Genomic DNA, 19,070 nt, shown 5'->3' on the forward strand with positions numbered 1-19,070 from the left:
CTTGACACAGGGGCTCTCTCTGTTCAAAGACATTCGAAATGAAAGGCCCCAGCATGGTCTCTCGAATCGACCGCACAGCACACATGCCCCCTCACTTAAAATAGGACTGTTCTGTATAAGCTTTGCAGGAGCTATACTTGTGACGGCATTCAAGCTTCTGGGTACCCCATTTGCCCATTTTAACAACTGTGAAAGTTTCAGCTTTGGAAAGACCATTGCATACCACCCACTGCAGGGCAAGGGTATGTTTCCTTGCAACTAACACTGGGATTCCAAGCCTTTTTTTAATAGGGAGGACGAGAATGAGAATGATGGTAAAGCAGTCTGGCACCTCTGAATTCACTACAAAGTAATCAGAATCACAAAAATGAATAATAATTATTCATGATAAGAACAGACAGTTGGGTAGTGCCTCCTATGATGCCAGGCACTGTCCTAAGCCCTTCGCTCATAGTAACTCATTTAGTTCTTATCACAACCCTTTAGGCATGTACTGCCATCATTATCCCCACTTGACAGATAAGGAAACCGAGGCACACACAGGCCAATATCTTGCCCAAGTTCACTCAGTTGGTAAGTGCAAAGCTAGAACGATACTCTGCATCTAGCTCTTGCCATGCTGCCTCTATGGATTTGAAAGACATCTATGGTTGAGACGTCTATATATACAAAGTGAAGGATGTTTTATTAATGCTCTTGCAAGTGGCCATTTTCCCCTGTACCTTCACTTTGTTACCTGTCTTTTCCTCACAGAAACAGTAATCAGAGAACCACTGAGAAAACTAGACCAGCTAGATATACCTCATTCTTTTCTTTTTACATGTACTTTACACTATTAAAGATAAACCATCCAGATGCAAGAGGGAAGAGCTATGGGAACATACGTATAACTGATTCACTTTGTTACACAGCAGAAACTAACACACTATTGTAAAGCAATTATACTCTAATAAAGATGTTAAAAAAATGAGCTGGAACTGTTAAATGACAAGGAAAAAAAAAAAAAAAGATAAACCGTCCAACCCACCCGTTCAGAGCTTTCCTGGAAAATTAACAGCTTAAATGAGACTCTTCTTTTGAGCTCCCTAGCCAGCTTTTGATCACTAGACAGCCCCAAGGCTAAGCACTGTCTGGGTACATGTGGGCCAAGCTAGTCTCTATGCAGGTAGTATGGGGAAAGAAAGTTCTAAACAGGCTGAGCTGCAAGGAGGCTTCACGAAGAATTCTGGTCCTGCCTCTTCTTTGGATGCTAGTCAGTGTGATTATTTATGAGCTTACCTCTGAGCTGAAGTTTCCCTGGGGAGAATGGTTGGTTTTCCTGGGTATCATACAGAGGAGCAAGAAGGCCCAATGGACATCCTGAGCACCTATGACTCTGTAGGTTAGTGTAAAAGTCAAGTGCAGATGTAACTCTCAAATTCCTTCTGCCATCGTTATGAAGACTTAATATGAGACTTTCACATTGTGTCCTATGAAAACAAGCCCATTAAAAACCAGTTTATTAATACAATGTCTACAGAGAGGGCCACTCCCGCACATCTGGGATGATGGTGAAGATGCTAAATTACATCATATATAGCAAGGTTGCAGGAACTGGTGACATTTGGGCAAGAACACTATCATTGCCTTCAACCATTTCTGGGGCTTGGGTGGAAGGCACTTCAGTTTTGTTTGGTGTAATTTGTATTAATGCAGGGATAGCACGAGGACTTGAAGCAATAACAGGATACATTTTCTAACAGTAGGAGTTGTTCAGAAATAGAATAGGCTGCCTGAAGCCTCTAAAAGTATAAGCAGAGATAATATGTTAAACAGGTTAAATGTCTGTGAAGAGTATTGTCAAAGGAATTCTCGCTCTGAGAGAAGAATCGCCTTAGACCACCTTTGAGGTCTCATGTTCCTCAACCTCTAGGATTCCATGAAACTGCTCATTGACTGAAGAAAACAAGAGTGAAATGCAAACAATTCGATTTAAATGTCATGCGAGATAGTACTTTCTGTGAAACTATTTTGTTATCATAGTTCTATGGTTGGGAACAGCTATGAATAATGATGGTGTAACATAAGAGATGCAGACTGGATGTAATGAAAGAGATTCCATGAAGACCCCGGACAACTAAAGGCAGTTGTCATGCCCATTCCTCACTGTCACTTAAAAGCAACCCCTGTCATCCACCTAAGCTGCCCTAGATACACCCAGGGCCAGAAACTGCCTAATGCTGTTTTTTTTTTTTCTTCCAGTATGAAATGCTATAAATATAAAATACTAGCATATCCTTCCCATTCCTTGAAAGTGTAGAAAGGGGTCTGAGCAAAAGGCTTTCAAATATCAGTAGCATTTTAGGCTGCAGAACAGGAATTTCAGCCCAACCTCCTCAGCTGGGCAGGAAGCCCCTCCCATCACAGGACTCAGGTGACCAAGTGGTCAAAGCCAGACTCCTGCAAGCATGGCAGGTAAGTTAGAACAGGGAACCTTCCTGGGATCCACTGGGAAGCAGGGTTCCATACATCCATGCAAACCACACGACCTCTTGAAGCACGTGTGTGAATGACATGCGTGCCCGATGCAGACCTTGTCAGAGGCCGTGGGCAGGCCCTGCCCCGGACAGTAAGCATCCACTTTGGCCAGCCTGGCTCCCATCTGTTTCACAATTTCTGTTCAGTTATTGAAATAACAGAGCAAAAGCCCAGCTAGCACAGGGAGATCAGCTCGGTGCTTTGTGTCCACCTAGAGGGGTGGGATAGGGAGGGTGGGAGGGAGATGCAAGAGGGAGGGGATATGGGGATATATGTATATGTATAGCTGATTCACTTTGTTATACAATGGAAACTAACACACCATTGTAAAGCAATTATACTCCAATAAAGATGTTATTAAAAAAAAAAAAAAAAAAAAAAAGCCCAGCTAGTAAGCGTTCAATCTTGGTGCCGATTCTAACAGCATCCAGGAAGAAAGAGCTGCTCTGCCCCCGACCAGCGGATGCGCTCGCAGGACTCATTAGGATGCCTACAATTAATGATTAAGTGAATTAAAGGCCGCTTCTCAGCAGTGCCAACGAATTAACACTCCAGGCCCTGAAATGGGAGAGTTATTCTTGTTCACAGTGTTTTCTTCTGGCTGAGGGCCTGGGAGTGTGGCCTGTGCGTGGGAACACAGCATTCCCTGTCCCCTGCCTGCTCAGGCCGCAGTCAGCTGTGAGCCCTCACCTGGAAAAGACATGACTAAGGGCAGCCACAGCAGGCGGATGATGGCAAAGAAAGCAAAGAAAGCTATGGGCAACTCTTTTCTTGATTATTCAGGTACTTGGTGCCAGGGACTGTTCTAAGTGCTTTGTATGTAGAAACATTTAATCCTGGAAACTGTTACTCTCCCATTTTATAAATGAGCAAGCGGAGGCATAGAGAAGTCATGTCTTGCCCAAGTGGCCTGGGCTAACTGGTCTCTCCTATCCACTCTTGCTTCCTTCCAACCATTTTCCCTGCAGCCCAAGTTTCATTTCAAAAACGCAGATCTGATAGAAAGACAAATATCGTATGATATCACCTACATGTAGACTCTAAAGAAAAGGGCACAAATGAACTTATTTACAAAACAAAAATAGAGTCATGGATGTACAAAACAAACTTATGGTTACCAAGGGATGGGGGGGAGGATAAATTGGGACATTGGGATTGACATATACACACTACTGTATATAAAATAGATAACTAATAAGAACCTGCTGTATAGCACAGGGAACTCTACTCAATACTCTGTAATGGCCTATATGGGAAAAGAATCTAAAAAAAAAAAGAGTGGAAATATGTATGTGTATAACTGATTCACCTAACACAACATTGTAAATCAACTATACTCCAATACAAAGTAAGAAAAAAAAGGATCACATAAAAAAAAAAAAAAAAAAAACAAAAAAAACCCCCAGCAGATCTGAGCATATCCCCTTGGTTAAAACATATCAATGACTTCCCACTATTCTTAGAACAAGATATGAAATTCCTTAACCAAGCTTATGAAGCCCAGCAACACAGTGCCTTGGCTTCCCTGCCTAGCATCCCTGCGTGTCCCTCACTGCCTTCAGCTGAACGCTGACCGACAGGCCTCCACACCCGCCTAGGCTCCCACCCCTGTGGTCTGCTCCCCTAGTGCGCCATTCTTTTCCACCACAGCAGTCTGGCAATGATGGTGAAAATGGTTATTTGGGTGATTATTTGCTGAATGCCTGTCTCCCTCACAGATCTCGTCTTCACAAGGGCAGACCATTCCCAGGGTCCAGCATGGCTGTCCGCAGAGTGGAGCTATGCATCCACTAAATTTGTCAAGTGACTGCCGGTAGGAATAGGACAAAAGTTTTAATTCTACCATACACTTAAACAAACACTTGATCCCAACGTCCTTAAAAGCCCCAGTCACTCACAATAAAAAGTTAGAGGCTTATAGGGAATTTTAGACTCCAGGCTCTCATTTTGTACGTCAGTGCTCAACTATTACTGGCCAGTAAGATACTGGTGGTATTTAACTTTTTTTTTTCTGGGGATAGAACCAAAGCAGTATAGTATCTTTCAGCTAGAGCTGGTTTTTTTTACAACTGGATGATGTTATGATCGCCTTGAGGGCACCAAATGAGATCTAGGTGGCTTAAAGAACTGAATACAATTCTCCAAAGAACAAAACTTGCTACCATGGAGCAGGTTCGTGCTCCTGGGGTCAATGTGATTCATTTCTGTGACTCAAAGATACTCTCCCCACAATGAAGGTATAGAAAGAAGGCTCTCAGCAAGTTGAAAAATATATATAGTGATTACTAACATCATTTCAAAACTCTTGAACAGAATCAAGCATCACCACAAATCTTCTGCCCAAGGTTGGTCTGAAAAGATGACCAGAGTAGGTGCCCCAGCACCTCAAGGTCCTGATTCCTGGACCCTAACTCTGTGATGGAGAGTAAAACAAGTTGTGCATTGACTAGGCCAAGTGCCAGAAACTTCTATTGAACTGAATAAAAATAGAAGAAGCCCTCTATGTACTTTTTCTCACTATTGATAGACTTATTCATCTTAGCTGGGTTTAATCAGATTCTTGGAACTTAGTTATAAATTGTACTTTATCATTGGTCAAAAGGGGTGTCGTGTACCTACCATTTAATTGGCCTGAAGCCACGTCCTTTTCATGAAACTGATAAATGACTACATTCAGTGTACAAAGTCCTTCTAAGAATATACAGATCCTGGTTTAGAACCTAGCCAAAACCACATGGTTGCCTATAAATAGCAAAGGGCAGACAGGGATTCCTTAGAAACTCTGGTTGGAGGTGACATCTGAGATCACTGAGGAAGTTGAAGGCTACAATCTTCACAGCCTTGGGTCACCAAAGGGGTGTCTGAAGGGCCTTTATTTGGAAAAGGGAATGTATTTCCCAGGATGCCTACACAAGGCTACCTGGTTCACAATGAAGTGAAGTTCACAAGCCTAACTACGGGCTTTAACTGCTTCTGTGTGACAATGTAGTACAAGTTCCTACTCAGCATCAGAAACAGAAGTGGTCACCACAGGCTAGGGCAGCAGATGTGGATGGGATCCAGCAGGACCAGAGGCGGGAGAGGAATCCCGGGTGGCGGGGACAGTCATTACTTAGGGGTTCAGAACTTACAGTCATCTGAGTATTCAGTATTTCTTTTTTTCTCTATTGCACAACAGGGGCAAGATAAAGGATCAAAAGATAAAGCAGGTAAAATCTCGATGCCCTGTGGTCACAAGCGTTCCTGCTTCTGGTGAGAAGCTAGGGCGCATGCACATTGATGCCTAGAGCAAAGTGTCTCCATGCACGCTTTCTGTGCCCGTGGGGTGGGGACATAGAGGGTGTGCCCCACTGGATGCCTGTGCCCCACTGAGCCTGAAAACATCCATGATAGAGGCTCCAGAAAATGCAGCAAAAGAACAGACATGAGGAGGCCTTGGCAGAAGCTCTGACTGGGAGCCTGAGAGCCAGAATCCAGCTCAAAGATGAGCACCTGCTGAGTGCAGCTTCTTTGACCTTGCTCAGAAATCCTTAAATTCTCAGTGTAAAAGACCACAGAAGCAGAGGCCAGGTGAAGACCGTGGCAAAGCACACTGACTCTGGCTTGCCGGGGGGAGAGGCAGGACAGATGCAGTGACACTGGCTGCGCTCTGGAGTCCAATCTGCTGGGTTTGAAACCTCGTTTTGTCTCAAAGCTGCGTGACCGTTAGCAAGTTGTTAACCTCTCTGAGACTCTGCTGCTTTATCTTTAGACTGGGGGTTCTTGTGAGGATTAAATGAGACAATTGACATGAAGTACTGAACAGAGTACCTGTCTTATGGTTAAGTGCTTCCTAACTGTTAGAAATTGTGATTCAAGCAACTTGATGAAAAAAAAAAACATAATGTTTAAATAGATCAAACCAGGTACAAGAGGAAGAAAATCTAAAAAAATAAAACCAAAACAATACAATGCATCCTCTGAAAAGACTGTACTAACTGAGGATCTAGGTTCAAAGGCCAAGAGTTCTTGTGTTAAAATTAAAAAAAAAAAAAGAAAAAAAAAAGAAAAAAGAAGGAAATTCATATAAGAGTGTGCTTGTGTGTCTGTGTACACGTGTTTGCATTCTCTGGTATGTTAAACGTTTTATGGGATGACAGTGTGGATTTTCTAGTGTTACTTGGTAAATGCTTTTAGCCTGAAACTAAGTGTAGCAAATCACCAGGCAAGGAGCTCATTAGCCGGACAGGGGAAAGGCAAATGGTCCAGATTTCCAGGGCATGATGCTCCAGTGAGGTGAGGGCCTCGGGAAATGCTCTTGGAAAGAATAAACCACAAATCGGAAAGAAGCAGGAAAGGCAGGGTTGGGGGGCAGAGCCTGTGAGGGTACTGGCTGCGGAGAGAGGTTTGATCAGAAGTTAAAAGGAGTAAGCCTTGGATTCAGACAGCAGAGGCCGTGGTCCTCAGGAGACCCAGGAGACTGAAGGAAACGGTGCAGCGCTGGGCTGGGGGCCAGTACAAGAGGCTGCAGCTGGCCTGGGTGGGTGGAAGGAAATGACACCGAGGCACAGCTGCAAGGACCTGTGTGAGAATTTCAATTTGTGCCCAGGAGAGTAACCGGAGGTGAGGCAGGCACCTCCACTCCTACACTTTGTACTTTACTTCTGAGAGCTGGCTAATTACCACCCACCTCCCTTCACCCTGCCTTTGCCTGCTCCTTTGAAGGCTTCTGTCCCCTCAGCACTACAAAGCCTCCGTCTACTATAGTGTAATTCTGAGAATACAGGATGGTAGGTGACCTTCAAACCTTTTATGGGCTGAGCATTCGTCACTCCGACAACATCCTAGACTGACTTACTTAGATTGTAAAGTCCTTCATTTGCCTACTGCTGTTTGCAGACGCTTATGAGGTTCAATTTTGAGGATCACAGTTCACGGGTCTGATTACATACCTGCCCTTACTGCATCAGGGCCCGCATGGCCATTGGGAGAAGGGAGACCTGGGTGTGAATCCTGGCTTTGTACTTACTGGCTCTGTGACGTGGGACCAATTTCTTCTCCTCTTTGAACCTCTGTTTCCTCTTTGTTAAATGGAGATATGCACACTTTGCATGAGAGATCATGGATATACACAAATCCACGATAGCAGTGACATCTTGGATGTAAGCAAAGCACCCCACCCGGTATTTAGCACACAGAAGTCACTCAATAATTCTAACTGTTGGGTATGACTGCTGCTGGTCTGCATACTAATACTCTAGGGACATAATGAGGTTGATGGGATTTATTGCAAACTGGAACGGAAGCCCTCACTGATCCGGGAAGGCTGGACCTGGATGTACGATTTAAAAAGCAAGCTGCTCCTGGAGTCTGCAATTGACCACCCTCTAACTGCAGTGGCCACCTGACAGAGCAAATGAATTGCTGTAAACCGTTAATGAGGGACAAGATGGTGTTTGGGAGAACTGTAAAATTACTCCCCCATTACCATGCCGTTAGTGAAGCTTTCATCTGCCATCCAACCTCCCCAACAGCTATGGTCTCTCAGTTTCCTAATTGTCTAGAGGTTTTGATTTATCTGGCAGAGGAAGGAGGCCCTGGACCAAAGTTCTGGGAAAGAGGCTTTAATAAACGTCTGTAAGACCACACGGGTGAGAGCCTGGCCCAGGGTAAGCCACGCAGGAAAGTGTGGCTGGCACGACGGGTTCCCACACAGATGACAGCACACGTATTGGTGAAGGCAAGTCTTGCCCACTAGCTACGGGACAGGCCCTGGGTACCAAGGCGTGCGTGGAAGGACTCGGGAAATGCTTTCTTCAGTGTTTAGAGGAGTAACAAAGGAGTGGCAATAGGCAGGCCCTGCTTTTCCATGTTTGACGTCTCGCTTCTCTGCCTATTTACTGTGGTCACTGTGGTCTAGTCGACACCTATACTTCACCTCTTGGTCACTGACTCATTCACTGGTATATTAGTTCATTCATTCCACAAATATTTAGGAGGTGCCTACTGTGTGATGCACACTGTTTTAGACACTAATGTCTAGATACACGATGTAGAGATACATAGGGATAAGAGAGAGAATCTTCCGTCCTCAGGGAGCTTACATTCTAGTGCGGAGAGACAGATATGCGAAAGTACATAAAGTACACACGTGTGAAGGTGAATAGCGCTATATCAAAAAAATTAAGCAGGGTTTCCCTGGTGGCGCAGTGGTTGAGAATCCGTCTGCACGAACGCAGGTTCGTGCCCCGGTCCGGGAAGATCCCACATACCGCGGAGCGGCTGGGCCCGTGAGCCGTGGCCGCTGAGCCTGCGTGTCCGGAGCCTGTGCTCCGCAACGGGAGAGGCCACAACAGTGAGAGGCCCGCGTACCGCAAAAAAAAAAAAAAAAAAAAAAAAAAAAAAAGCAGGGAAGAGCGACAGGACAGGATGGAGAGAGGGGCTGTGGTTTTAAGTGAGGGGGTCAAGGGAGCCTCACTAAGAGGGTGATACCTGAGCAAGACTTGAAGAGGCTGAAGCCTTCACCTGCTTTTCTGATGTGACCACACCAAGGTTACACTACCCCCAGCAAGGGAAGCCCCCCGCTTGTGAGAGCAGCTGGCTGCAGCCTCCTCTGCAGTTCAGCTGTGTGGGCTCCAAGCAGGCTGCGGCCTCGACCTCACGGGCAGGACCTCGGGCCACGCGGACACGCAGGAGGGCACCGCGGCCGCAAGGGGTGAGGCGCAGGGGCTGCCGGGAGGGCTCTCACCTCCTCCAGCCGCCGGCGCTGCTCTTTCTGCTCCTCGATGCGCTTCTGGCGCTCGGCCAGCAGCTGCCGCTTGTGCTCCTCGTTCTCTCGCTGCTGCTGCTCCAGCTGCTGCCGCCGCAGGGCCTCAGACCGCTCCTTGTTGGCCAGCTGGAGCCTCAGAAAGTCCCGCCGCAGCGTCGACTCGCCAGGCAGGTTCAGAATGGAGCTGCGCGGCAGGAGAGACGGATCAGCGTCCCGCTCGGGGAGGGGCCCTCGCTACCGGGGGTCCCGGCGGAGGAGAGCCAGGCGGGCACCTCACCCACCTGCGGGGAAACAGGCCCCATGCTCAAGCACGGGCTCTCAGATACCCCGTTAATTCCACTGCTCACCCCCCAAAAGAGACAGAGTCCACGTAACAGACGCGAGGCCAGCCTCCCCTTCAGGGTGACGACCGCCTGCCTATGCTGCTCCATCGCCACAGAGATGTCACATGCCTGAAGTCATCACCTCTCTCCGGGACCGTCCACACCTCACTCGCCCTCTATTTCTAAAAGCTGTCATGAGTACGTAAGCCCTGAGCCCCAGGCCAGCTTATTTTCACTTTTAAGAAAGGCAAGGGCTAAGCCAGCAAATAAAAATGAATAATCTGGAGCGGTGAGGGAGCTTGCTCTACTTGGACGGGTACATCGTCTCCACCCACATCACCTCCTTGAACAGCACAAAGCTACAGACTCCTTGGTGCTGCTTGCAGCCCAGCAAGGAGGAGGGAAATGGTTCCTACTTACTCATACAGACCTAGCCCTTTTAATCTTTCTGGCAGCTTTCCCTTGAAATAAATCCATTCAGTAATTACTGAGTACCTACTATGCGGCAGGCACTATAATAGGCTCTACCAGATACAGAAGTAGCTAAACAAATTCTCCCTCTAGTTATTTTCTTGTGGGGAAGAGAGACAGGCAGATAATTAGACAGGCAGACAAATTATTACAAATAACATAATTTCAGATATTAATAGGCTCTATAGAAGACCAAAACAGTGTAAGAGTTTAAAACGGACAGTGGCAAGGCACTGGGGCTAGGATGAGGGTTCTGCTTGAGATGGGGTGATCAGGGAAGACCTCTCCCAGAAGCTGATAGTGGAGATAGGCCCCAAATGATGAAGAGTCAGTCACACGGGGAGGTAGGGGAAGAACCTTTCAGGCAGAAGGAAAAGCAAGTTTAGAGGCTTGTCATGGCAACAGGGGTGGCCTTTTTGAGGGTCTGGAAGGCCAGGAAGTCTTCCCAGAGCAGAGCAAATGAGAGGGAGAGGGGTACCAGAGGAAGTCAGAGACAGAGCAGAGAGGGTAAAGCATGAGGCTGTGGAAGCCACACATGGAAAGCTTATTAACAGGAGAGTAACACGATCAGATTTGTTTGGCTGCTGAATAGATGATGTCCTGCAGTGGGTACAAGGGCAAGCAGGGTCACCAGTTGGGCTGCTACTACAGTGGCCCTGGGGTAGAGATTAACCAGGTCGGGGAGGTGGGGATGGAGGCTGGGAGAGAGTTAATGAAACCTGTTGATGGATCTAATGTGTGGAGTGAGGGATGACTTGCAGGTTTTTTCTTGGCGTCTGGGCTGTGGTGGTGATGCAAACCGGGATGGGGAATGAAAGGGGAGGAACAGGTTTGGTGGTTGACAAGGGGATCGTTCTGTCTTGGAGAGTGGGTAGCGTGCTATGGAAGATACTGCCATAAAATGACATCAGAAGGCGTGGTTCATAGACAGTGCTTGGATTCTACTAATAAGCCTCCTTTAAAACCAACAGCCTTTGTGTGGAACTTTAAACAACCCCCCAAAGGAGGGGCTTATCTACTCAGGCCACATGGTCTGTGCAAAGGTGGTGGGGCTTAGGCAACCCAGCCTCCCATGCACATGAGGACGATCCATTAATATTAACTGATGGATGTTGAATCAATGTCAGGCGACCCGAGATGTATTACTGACTGAATCATTAACTCCGTGTGTGAGCTGACTGCTACTGTTGGGCTGTTACTTCATTTCTATAATGAGATAACCACTATCCCTTTCTATTTTATAGGATTTCATGAAAATATTAATTAGATGTGTCCAGAAAATAGGACTTGGAACATAATCTTCGATGTGATATAAAGACATGTGACAATTATAGAAATGTTAAGAGATGGCTAGGTCCCCCACTAAGTTACTCCTAACATGCGGTTTAGCAAGTGTTAGTTAAGGTGAGGTTCGCAGCTCCATGGAGAGTGATCAGAAGGGCTGACATGTCTGTCTGGGTGAGCTTTGGAAAAATAGCGTACGACTCTGAAAGCAAGGCATTTGGTCCTTTGCTTTACGAGAATGTTCATTTTCCATGTCACTACTTGGCAGTCACCATATTTATGCAGCTAAACTAGGGGCAGAAAACATATTAAAGTGTCCAGATGGAAGGAAAGAATTCTCTTTCAGTCTTTGACCTTGAAAATTCCCATAACAGGTGAAGAGAGAAAAACTGATGGCTCTGTAACCTCAATCCCATCCTCTTCCAGCAGTTCTAGCAATAATCCAGCTTGGTAGGTCTGAATTAGCTCAGAAAAAGGAGTGCACGAGCTTATTCTAGCAGCAGTGGCTGAACTGGCCCCTTCCCTGGTTCAGAAGCTCTGCCTCAGTCGTACAAGAACTGCTCCTTATTAAGTACTGGGTCCCTTCCTTGGATGGCTAGAGGACGGGGACCCATATACCCCAATGACCCTTCTGCTTTGTGCATTTCCCCCAGTAATCTCACTTCACGTGTACAGTGCATCCGCCCTGGTGTGCATGCCCATGCCCCTTGATTCACCAAACTGCCATCAGCTGAAATCTCTTACAAAAGAGAAATCCTGGCAGTGTGAGCACATTGGCATTAATTACTTATGAACACAGACTAGAAGAAAGTCAGAATCAAAGTCAAGTGAAATTCAAAACATAAGAATGATGATAATAAAGCAGCACTTGATTCTGGGGGCCAACGTATGACAACAGGAATGGGAGTGGAAGTTTCTATTTAGGGTTCACCTCTACAGTGTAATTTGATTTCCTGGAAACTGTTTCCTCTTGGATTAGGCTGTGTTGAAAACACACTCCATGTGACGAGGACAGTGGCCACCTAAATGTCTCAAAGGTATGAAGTAATGGACTGGATAACTCAAGTCCAAAAATACCACTTTGGTCTCCAGAAAGTTGCAGTTTTAGGCACTTTTAGACCTGTATTACCCAGATAATTGCCTCCTACCCATTCTACATGTTACACATGTGAGGAAACAAGGAAATAAATCTTGAAAGACAAAATAAAGAATATCCTGATTTCCATGTTCTTGTAAGAGTCTGCCTACGGAAATCTTCCCAAATTAATGAGTACATTTGTGGGCAATAAATTAAATAAGACCACCCTGCTGGATTCTTAAAATGAACCTATAAATCAAAAGGATGTGAATTTCACACAACCACAGTACAAAATGTGAAACTGAGAAGATAGCTCTTGCTCGCCTACCTGGGCTCTCCTGAGTCATTCTCCTCCTCTTCTTCTTCACTCCCGCTGTACTCATACTCCGTCTCATCTAAAGAGAGACCCACAGAATATTAGTGTGCAAAAAGATGCTACAGCTCAGTAAAGCTCATGCCCTCATTTTATGTATAAGTAAACTGAGGCCCAAAGAGTTGTCCTTAATGCTGACCTTGGACAGGCTCCAGGCCTCCTGACTTGTGACCCAACAGTGCCCACCAGCTAGATTCAAGCACATGGAATTAACATCCAAGACTGCCCCAGCCGACTCTAGATTCTCCTAAAGCCTGGCATTCATATGAAAGTGAAGACAAGGAGCTGAAACATAACTTTTCAGTTTGTGTTAACTCCCATTATAGGACCACCTAACTCAATCTTTCATTGGGCCACTGTTAACTTACTGACAGGAATAATCATTTTTTACATAGGAATTTTATTATGACTTACATAGACTCACAAATTGCCTTTAGATATCTTAATACCAGACAGAAACTTTTGACAACGTGTGCTATTAAAAATATAGAGTTAAATGTGTTTTAATTGATCCACTGGGGCCATTCATTTAATTCCCTAATATATTAAGCAAGTTAACATGCCATAATGAACAAGATCGAGTCTTTGCTTTGGAGGAGATTAGAATCTATTGGTCAAGATAGATAAGTAAATAATCAGAGTCTCCATGATTATGAAGAAAGAGAACTAATCTTTATTGGGTATTGCCCATGCTGGTCACAATGCTAAATACTTATGTTCTCTCATGTACTTCTCATAACAATCCTTTAACATAATACCCGTTTTGCAAGCAAAGATACTGAGATTAGAAGCAGTTTAGTAATATGACCAATACATCTGAGATTTGGATTCAGAATTCAATCCAGAATTTTTCCAACTTTATAATTAGCATTCTTTCCAACACATTATATACTAAATAGAATTACATAAAAAGAGCAATGAGATATCAGACAAAAAAGCGGCTCACATTATATACTAAATAAATTACATAAAAAGAGCAATGAGATATCAGACAAAAAAGTGGCTAAGTCCATGGGTCATAATGGAGGAAGGGAACAGTGAAGTCTTTGAGGAAGAAATGAGCTGGACCTTGGAAGATCAGTAGCCCTTTTTTAGGCAGATGGAAGCTGAAAGTGCTGGGAAAGGGGCATTCTAAGTAACATAACCACCTGAGTAAGGCTAACAGTATTATAGTGCATGAATGTTCAGGAAACACTAAGTTGTGAGTGGCTGGTGTGAGAAAGCAGATGGAGTGAGAAAGCCCAGCAGGTCTGATGTAGCTTAATGATCTTTATATATACCATGCTGAGGACTCTTCCATAGGCAATGGGGAGACTTTGGAGGAGCTTTTCATTTTAAGCAGGGAGGTTGTCACAGGGCTACCATCCCTTGATAGCTACGTGTTAGTAATTATAACTTTGAAGACATTTGTACACCCCTGAGAAGAAACTGAAACTGCAATTTGGTTATGTTACCACCAGGAGGCAGCAGTCACATGATGAGAACTATGGAATTTGATCATAAACACATTTTGCTTTCCATACTATTTAGCCATTAAAGGGATGATGAAAGGAAGCCATAGCATGATGACTTCAAGAGTATTTTTAAAAATCATGTAAAAATTAGCTTCACGTGTTTAGGTAAATATGAAGTTTTCAGGCTACTTTTTAAAAAGTATTATTTTATGAAAATGTAAAGAATCTTTATAAAGTGTTTCAGTATTCCACATTGAAAGTTTAATATTCCAAACTTTCCTTAAATGAATCAACAGAGAGTTCAAAGTAAAATGCAGAAATTTTATCTAGTAAAGTAAATTATAGCAAGGAAAAGAAGCAATTAATCTAATTATTTCTCCTCTCTAGGGTAAAAATTTCATTTGTCAATCTCCTCAACTATAATACTTCACCAGAATCCAGCGTGATTGCTTTTATATTAGTGGCTTAAATTAGCATGTATCAACATATCTGAAGGAAAAAATAATATCAGGTTAAAAAATCACAAAGCAATGCACATTAAAACTTTGATTCTACCAGAATGGTCTTAGAGCTACTAAGAGAATGAAAAAATATTAGAAGGAGCAAGTTAAGTCATTTAATCAAACCAAGCAACTGGAATGAAGTCTCCGTTTGAGCAACACTCTTTCTTGGGGAGCAGACAAAAAAGAAGGTTGCTGGTGGCTCGAAGCCTAAACAGAATGAGGTTCCTTAAATCATTATGCAACCCTCGAGTAAGCCTACTCTCAAGGATCTTACTCTTTACCCTGCGGAGAGGGAACACATTAAAAATAGTCTGTTTTCATGGGGTGGTGAGTTCTAAGTCACATTCTAGAGTTTGTGCCCCCAAAATGTGAAAACAATCCAAGGCACAAGCTTGACCCACTCTTACTCACAGGTCAGAGGCAGAGGTCACATGATCTCAGAAAGTAACCCTGAACAGTACTGAAAAATTGTACATCAATAAGAATTGTCTAAATAAGGATAGCTTACATTTATTCAGTACATTTATGTGCCAGACATTGTATTAAGCATTTTGCATGCATCATCTCATTTAATCTTTGCAAAAATGCCAGACAATACTAATTATTATTATACCCCCATTCCTATTTTAAAGATGAGAAAACTGGGGTGAAGTTCACAAAACCATTAAGGGGTAGAAGTAGAATTTGAACTCAGAATTTGAGTCTGAAAAGAAGAGTCCGAGTACTTAACCTATTCTGTATACCTATAGGAAAAAAAATTTTCTTTTTAGAAAAGTTGGCCTTTAATGGGCTGCATATCTGACTCATTGCCCTAAACTATTCCCTTTATCTTCATTTTAAAACTTTTTTATTTTTTTAAACTTTTTATTTCATATTGGAGTATAGTTGATTAACACTAAACACTCCCCTTTAAAAGTCTGACTTCATGGAGTGGCCCAAGACCACTATTAATAAGTAGCAGTTGAAAAATCAGTCCTGGCACTTTTTGACCTGACTCATCTATTTCTCTCCAGCTTAGTTCCTCTAGCTTGGGCTGCCCTCCCAACTCCTTGGGCCCTGATTGATACCTCATCCCCCTCCATCCACTAACGACTGAAGATGAGCCTCCTTTTTGGATTAGCTTCATAACCTCCCGTTCCTGAGTCTAACCTGATCACACATTTTCCTGCGTCCCCGAGGCCGGCTGCAAAGAAGGAGCTCTTCCCTTGAAGCTTCACAGAGGATTTCTTCTCCCTTAGCTTCTGCTGATCTTACCTCTGCCCAGTCCTGACCCCTACAGGGCTCACCATCCCACCCCCAGGATCCTGCTCATACCTTGCCACCTGAAGATATTAACTGCAGAGGCAAAGAAGAGGGGAAGTTCAAATAAAAGGAGGGCACCCTCTCTTCTGTGCTGCCCACCATGCTTCCCGTTCCGTCTGGATCATGAAGAACAGAGGAGAAAGATGGAGAGTACAGAAGTGGAGCCAAGCACATCACCATGTACCTCCCAGCCTCAGTCCCTGGCCTTCCCCTCTGCTCTCTACCTAACCGCCCCTCCCCCCGCCCGCATGCTCAATGCTCACCTGGCCAGCCCTCTATCGCCCCCTCACTTTCAGCCTGGCCAGCTGCCCCTCCTGCTCTCACCTTGTCTGTTCTCTGCATCCCCTCCTTTCCTTCCCTACCTCCCTACCCAACTAAGTCATAAAACCTGCCCCAGACCATGTGAGTTTTCACCTTGGTCAGGATGCTAGTTAAGGAATTTTGAGTCTCTATTCAAACAACTTGGGCACAGTCCCAGGGCCCCAAGTTTGGACTCATGTCTTTTCCAGTGATGCAGTGAAAAGGTAGTATGGTCTAACTGCTAGAGCCATAAGAGAAAAGAGTTTTTGAATCTATAAAGAAGAAAATGTGATGTTCTGTACAGCAGCTTGGCAACTTCTTTTATATCGCTTTGACTATAATAAAAGTCATTCTGACTTCCAAATTACTAAATTAGAAATGAGTCTCAGAGCATGAAAACTTAAATGGTGAAGAGTGCCAGTACTGAAAAATGTCAACTAGATGGTTTTTTTTTTTTAAGGTTGCCTGTCTTCTGTAGATTTTGAGCCTTCGAAACATGAATATTCATTTGAATTAAGAAAATAACTTGTCGTATTAAACCACTTCATAGTATCACTCAAGATGACTTTTTGTTCAGTGCCTGGAAAAGGTAATATTTCCCAAGGTTCTATTCTTTCATGAAAGATTCCATTTCAGCAGCCTCCCCCCTAGTGATGCCCACAGGCTGTGATCTCAGAGGCAGCCCTTCCCACTAAAGCACAATGCAGGCGGGCTTCCCTGGTGGTGCAGTGGTTGGGAATCTGCCTGCCAATGTCAGGGGACACAGGTTCGAGCCCTGGTCTGGGAAGATCCCACATGCCGCGGAGCAACTAAGCCCATGAGCCACAACTACTGAGCCTGCGCGTCTGGAGCCTGTGCTCCGCAACAAGAGAGGCCACGATAGTGAGAGGCCCGTGCACCACGATGAAGAGTGGCCCCCACTCACCGCAACTGGAGAAAGCCCTCACACAGTAACGAAGACCCAACACAGCCAAAAATAAATAAATAAATTTATTTTTTAAAAAAAGAACAATGCAGGCCTATTTGAAATCCCCACCATCCCTCCAATACCTCAAGAGCCCATGACTCAGTTGGTCTTTTGTTTCCCTCGCTGAAATACAAACGTGTGTCTCACCTTTCTCTCCCCGCTTCTTCTTTGTCCTATCAATATGGTCCTTGAGCTGAATGCGGACCTGTCGTTCATTAGGTTGGTCTCGTATAAATGGATGCTTCATCAGTTGTTCTGTTGCTGGTCGCTGGCTGTGATTCTTTACCAAACAGCTCTCAATAAAGGACTGGAATTTTTTTGACCTGCCAAACAGAAGAGATGAACCCATAGATTAAAAGGCAATCCAAAGAAAAGCAAACTTTAGGGATCAACCAATCACAAAGTCGGTCTAGCTCTTTATTAGGCACAATGGGGTTCAAAGGCATCATTGCCATCAACACACAACTCAGGCAGTGTATGGTAGTTATAGCACAAAAGCATTTTTGCACAGTTTATACATAATATCACACAGAAGACCAACAGGCACCAGAGAAGAGAAAGACCCTGAAAAAAATCACACCTGGAAGGTCTACTGGAATGAGGGAACCAGAGCTGGGCCTTAAAGAATTAGGAGAAAAATCACTCTTGGGAAAAGGTAGTTCAGGGAAGTAGAAAATCAGTGAAAAACTAAGGCTGGGATTGAACATACTATATGTCAGGGGACATAAGGTGAGTTCTCTAAATGTGGCAAAAATGCAAGCTGGGAAAAGTAAAACCTGGGTTGGACAGGTAAGGGGGATTATATTATGTAGGAATGAGCAAGATTCTTATATGGTAAAATGGACATTAGGCAAATTTTTTAACTGGCAGTTTTGAATCACTTTTGAACTTTGTTTTCCAATGAATAAGAACAGGATGTATGTGTATGTTTGCTATCAATCCACAGACTTGGAAACTTATAGGGACTAAGTTCATACCCAGAAGCAAATTTATCTCTTTCTAGAAAGGCACCATTTCCTCAGAGATAAACCCTGTGCCAGAGACGCACAGGGGCAGGGGAAAGCTGTGAGAGATACCCGCGAATAGGGCACAAGTCCACAGCGTGGTAGATACTAACGATGACTTGAGCTATGATTCATGAGTTGGGCATGCATGTTCTGTCTGAAAGTTCCAAGAAATTGTCCAGCATCATAAATAATTAAGCTCATGACTCTACAGCATGCCTTTCCGAGGTGCCCCACTGTCAGCAGGGCACATCACCCTTGGAGACCTTGAGGGAACCCTGCTCACGAATGAATCCATTTTGCGCTCTCTGTTGCCCTCCTGTGGAGCACTGGGAGTTACAGGAGCAGATCCCCGAAGCAAGCTTCCACAAGCTTCCCTCAACTTCCCAGCGGGCCCTGTGTATATATCCTTCAGGCCTGAAAGGTGTCCTCATCACACAGAACACAATGGCGAGCGTGTTCTTCAAGTTTCAAATGGGAGAGGGCACTGCTATACGAACCACTCTCCATTTCTGCCCTGGTCAAAGCAGTTTTTCACCTTATGCCATGTTTTTAAAGTAGTACTGAACTACTGGTATGTTTTCCTCCTTAAATTTCCAGGCTATGTTCAAGCTTTTAAATTATTTTACATAGAAGTAAAGGTCACCTGAAGGTCAGCTCAGGATGAATCAGGATTGGAAACACTGAGGACATAGGAACAGTAGGATGGACATTCTAAGCACCTCCCTCTAAGTCCTTCAGCTTGT

The 19,070-nt window shown here is 44.5% G+C and overlaps 1 protein-coding gene across 13 annotated transcripts in view; it reads right to left on the reverse strand.

The window, feature by feature from the left end:
• The window catches only part of TNIK (TRAF2 and NCK interacting kinase), a 412,179-nt gene that overhangs the window by 85,432 nt on the left and 307,677 nt on the right, over nucleotides 1-19,070 (reverse strand). For all 13 annotated transcript variants that reach the window (XM_059065360.2, XM_059065365.2, XM_067034013.1 and 10 more), the window contains exons 10-12: nucleotides 17,468-17,643; nucleotides 12,750-12,816; nucleotides 9,245-9,449 (exon numbers count right to left, since the gene is read on the reverse strand). In XM_059065360.2, coding sequence (XP_058921343.1) covers nucleotides 9,245-9,449; nucleotides 12,750-12,816; nucleotides 17,468-17,643 — 448 coding nt within the window. The remainder of the gene's footprint in view (nucleotides 1-9,244; nucleotides 9,450-12,749; nucleotides 12,817-17,467; nucleotides 17,644-19,070) is intronic.

Source organism: Kogia breviceps, chromosome 5, assembly GCF_026419965.1.
Source record: "Kogia breviceps isolate mKogBre1 chromosome 5, mKogBre1 haplotype 1, whole genome shotgun sequence".
Classification (NCBI taxonomy): Eukaryota; Metazoa; Chordata; class Mammalia; order Artiodactyla; family Physeteridae; genus Kogia; species Kogia breviceps.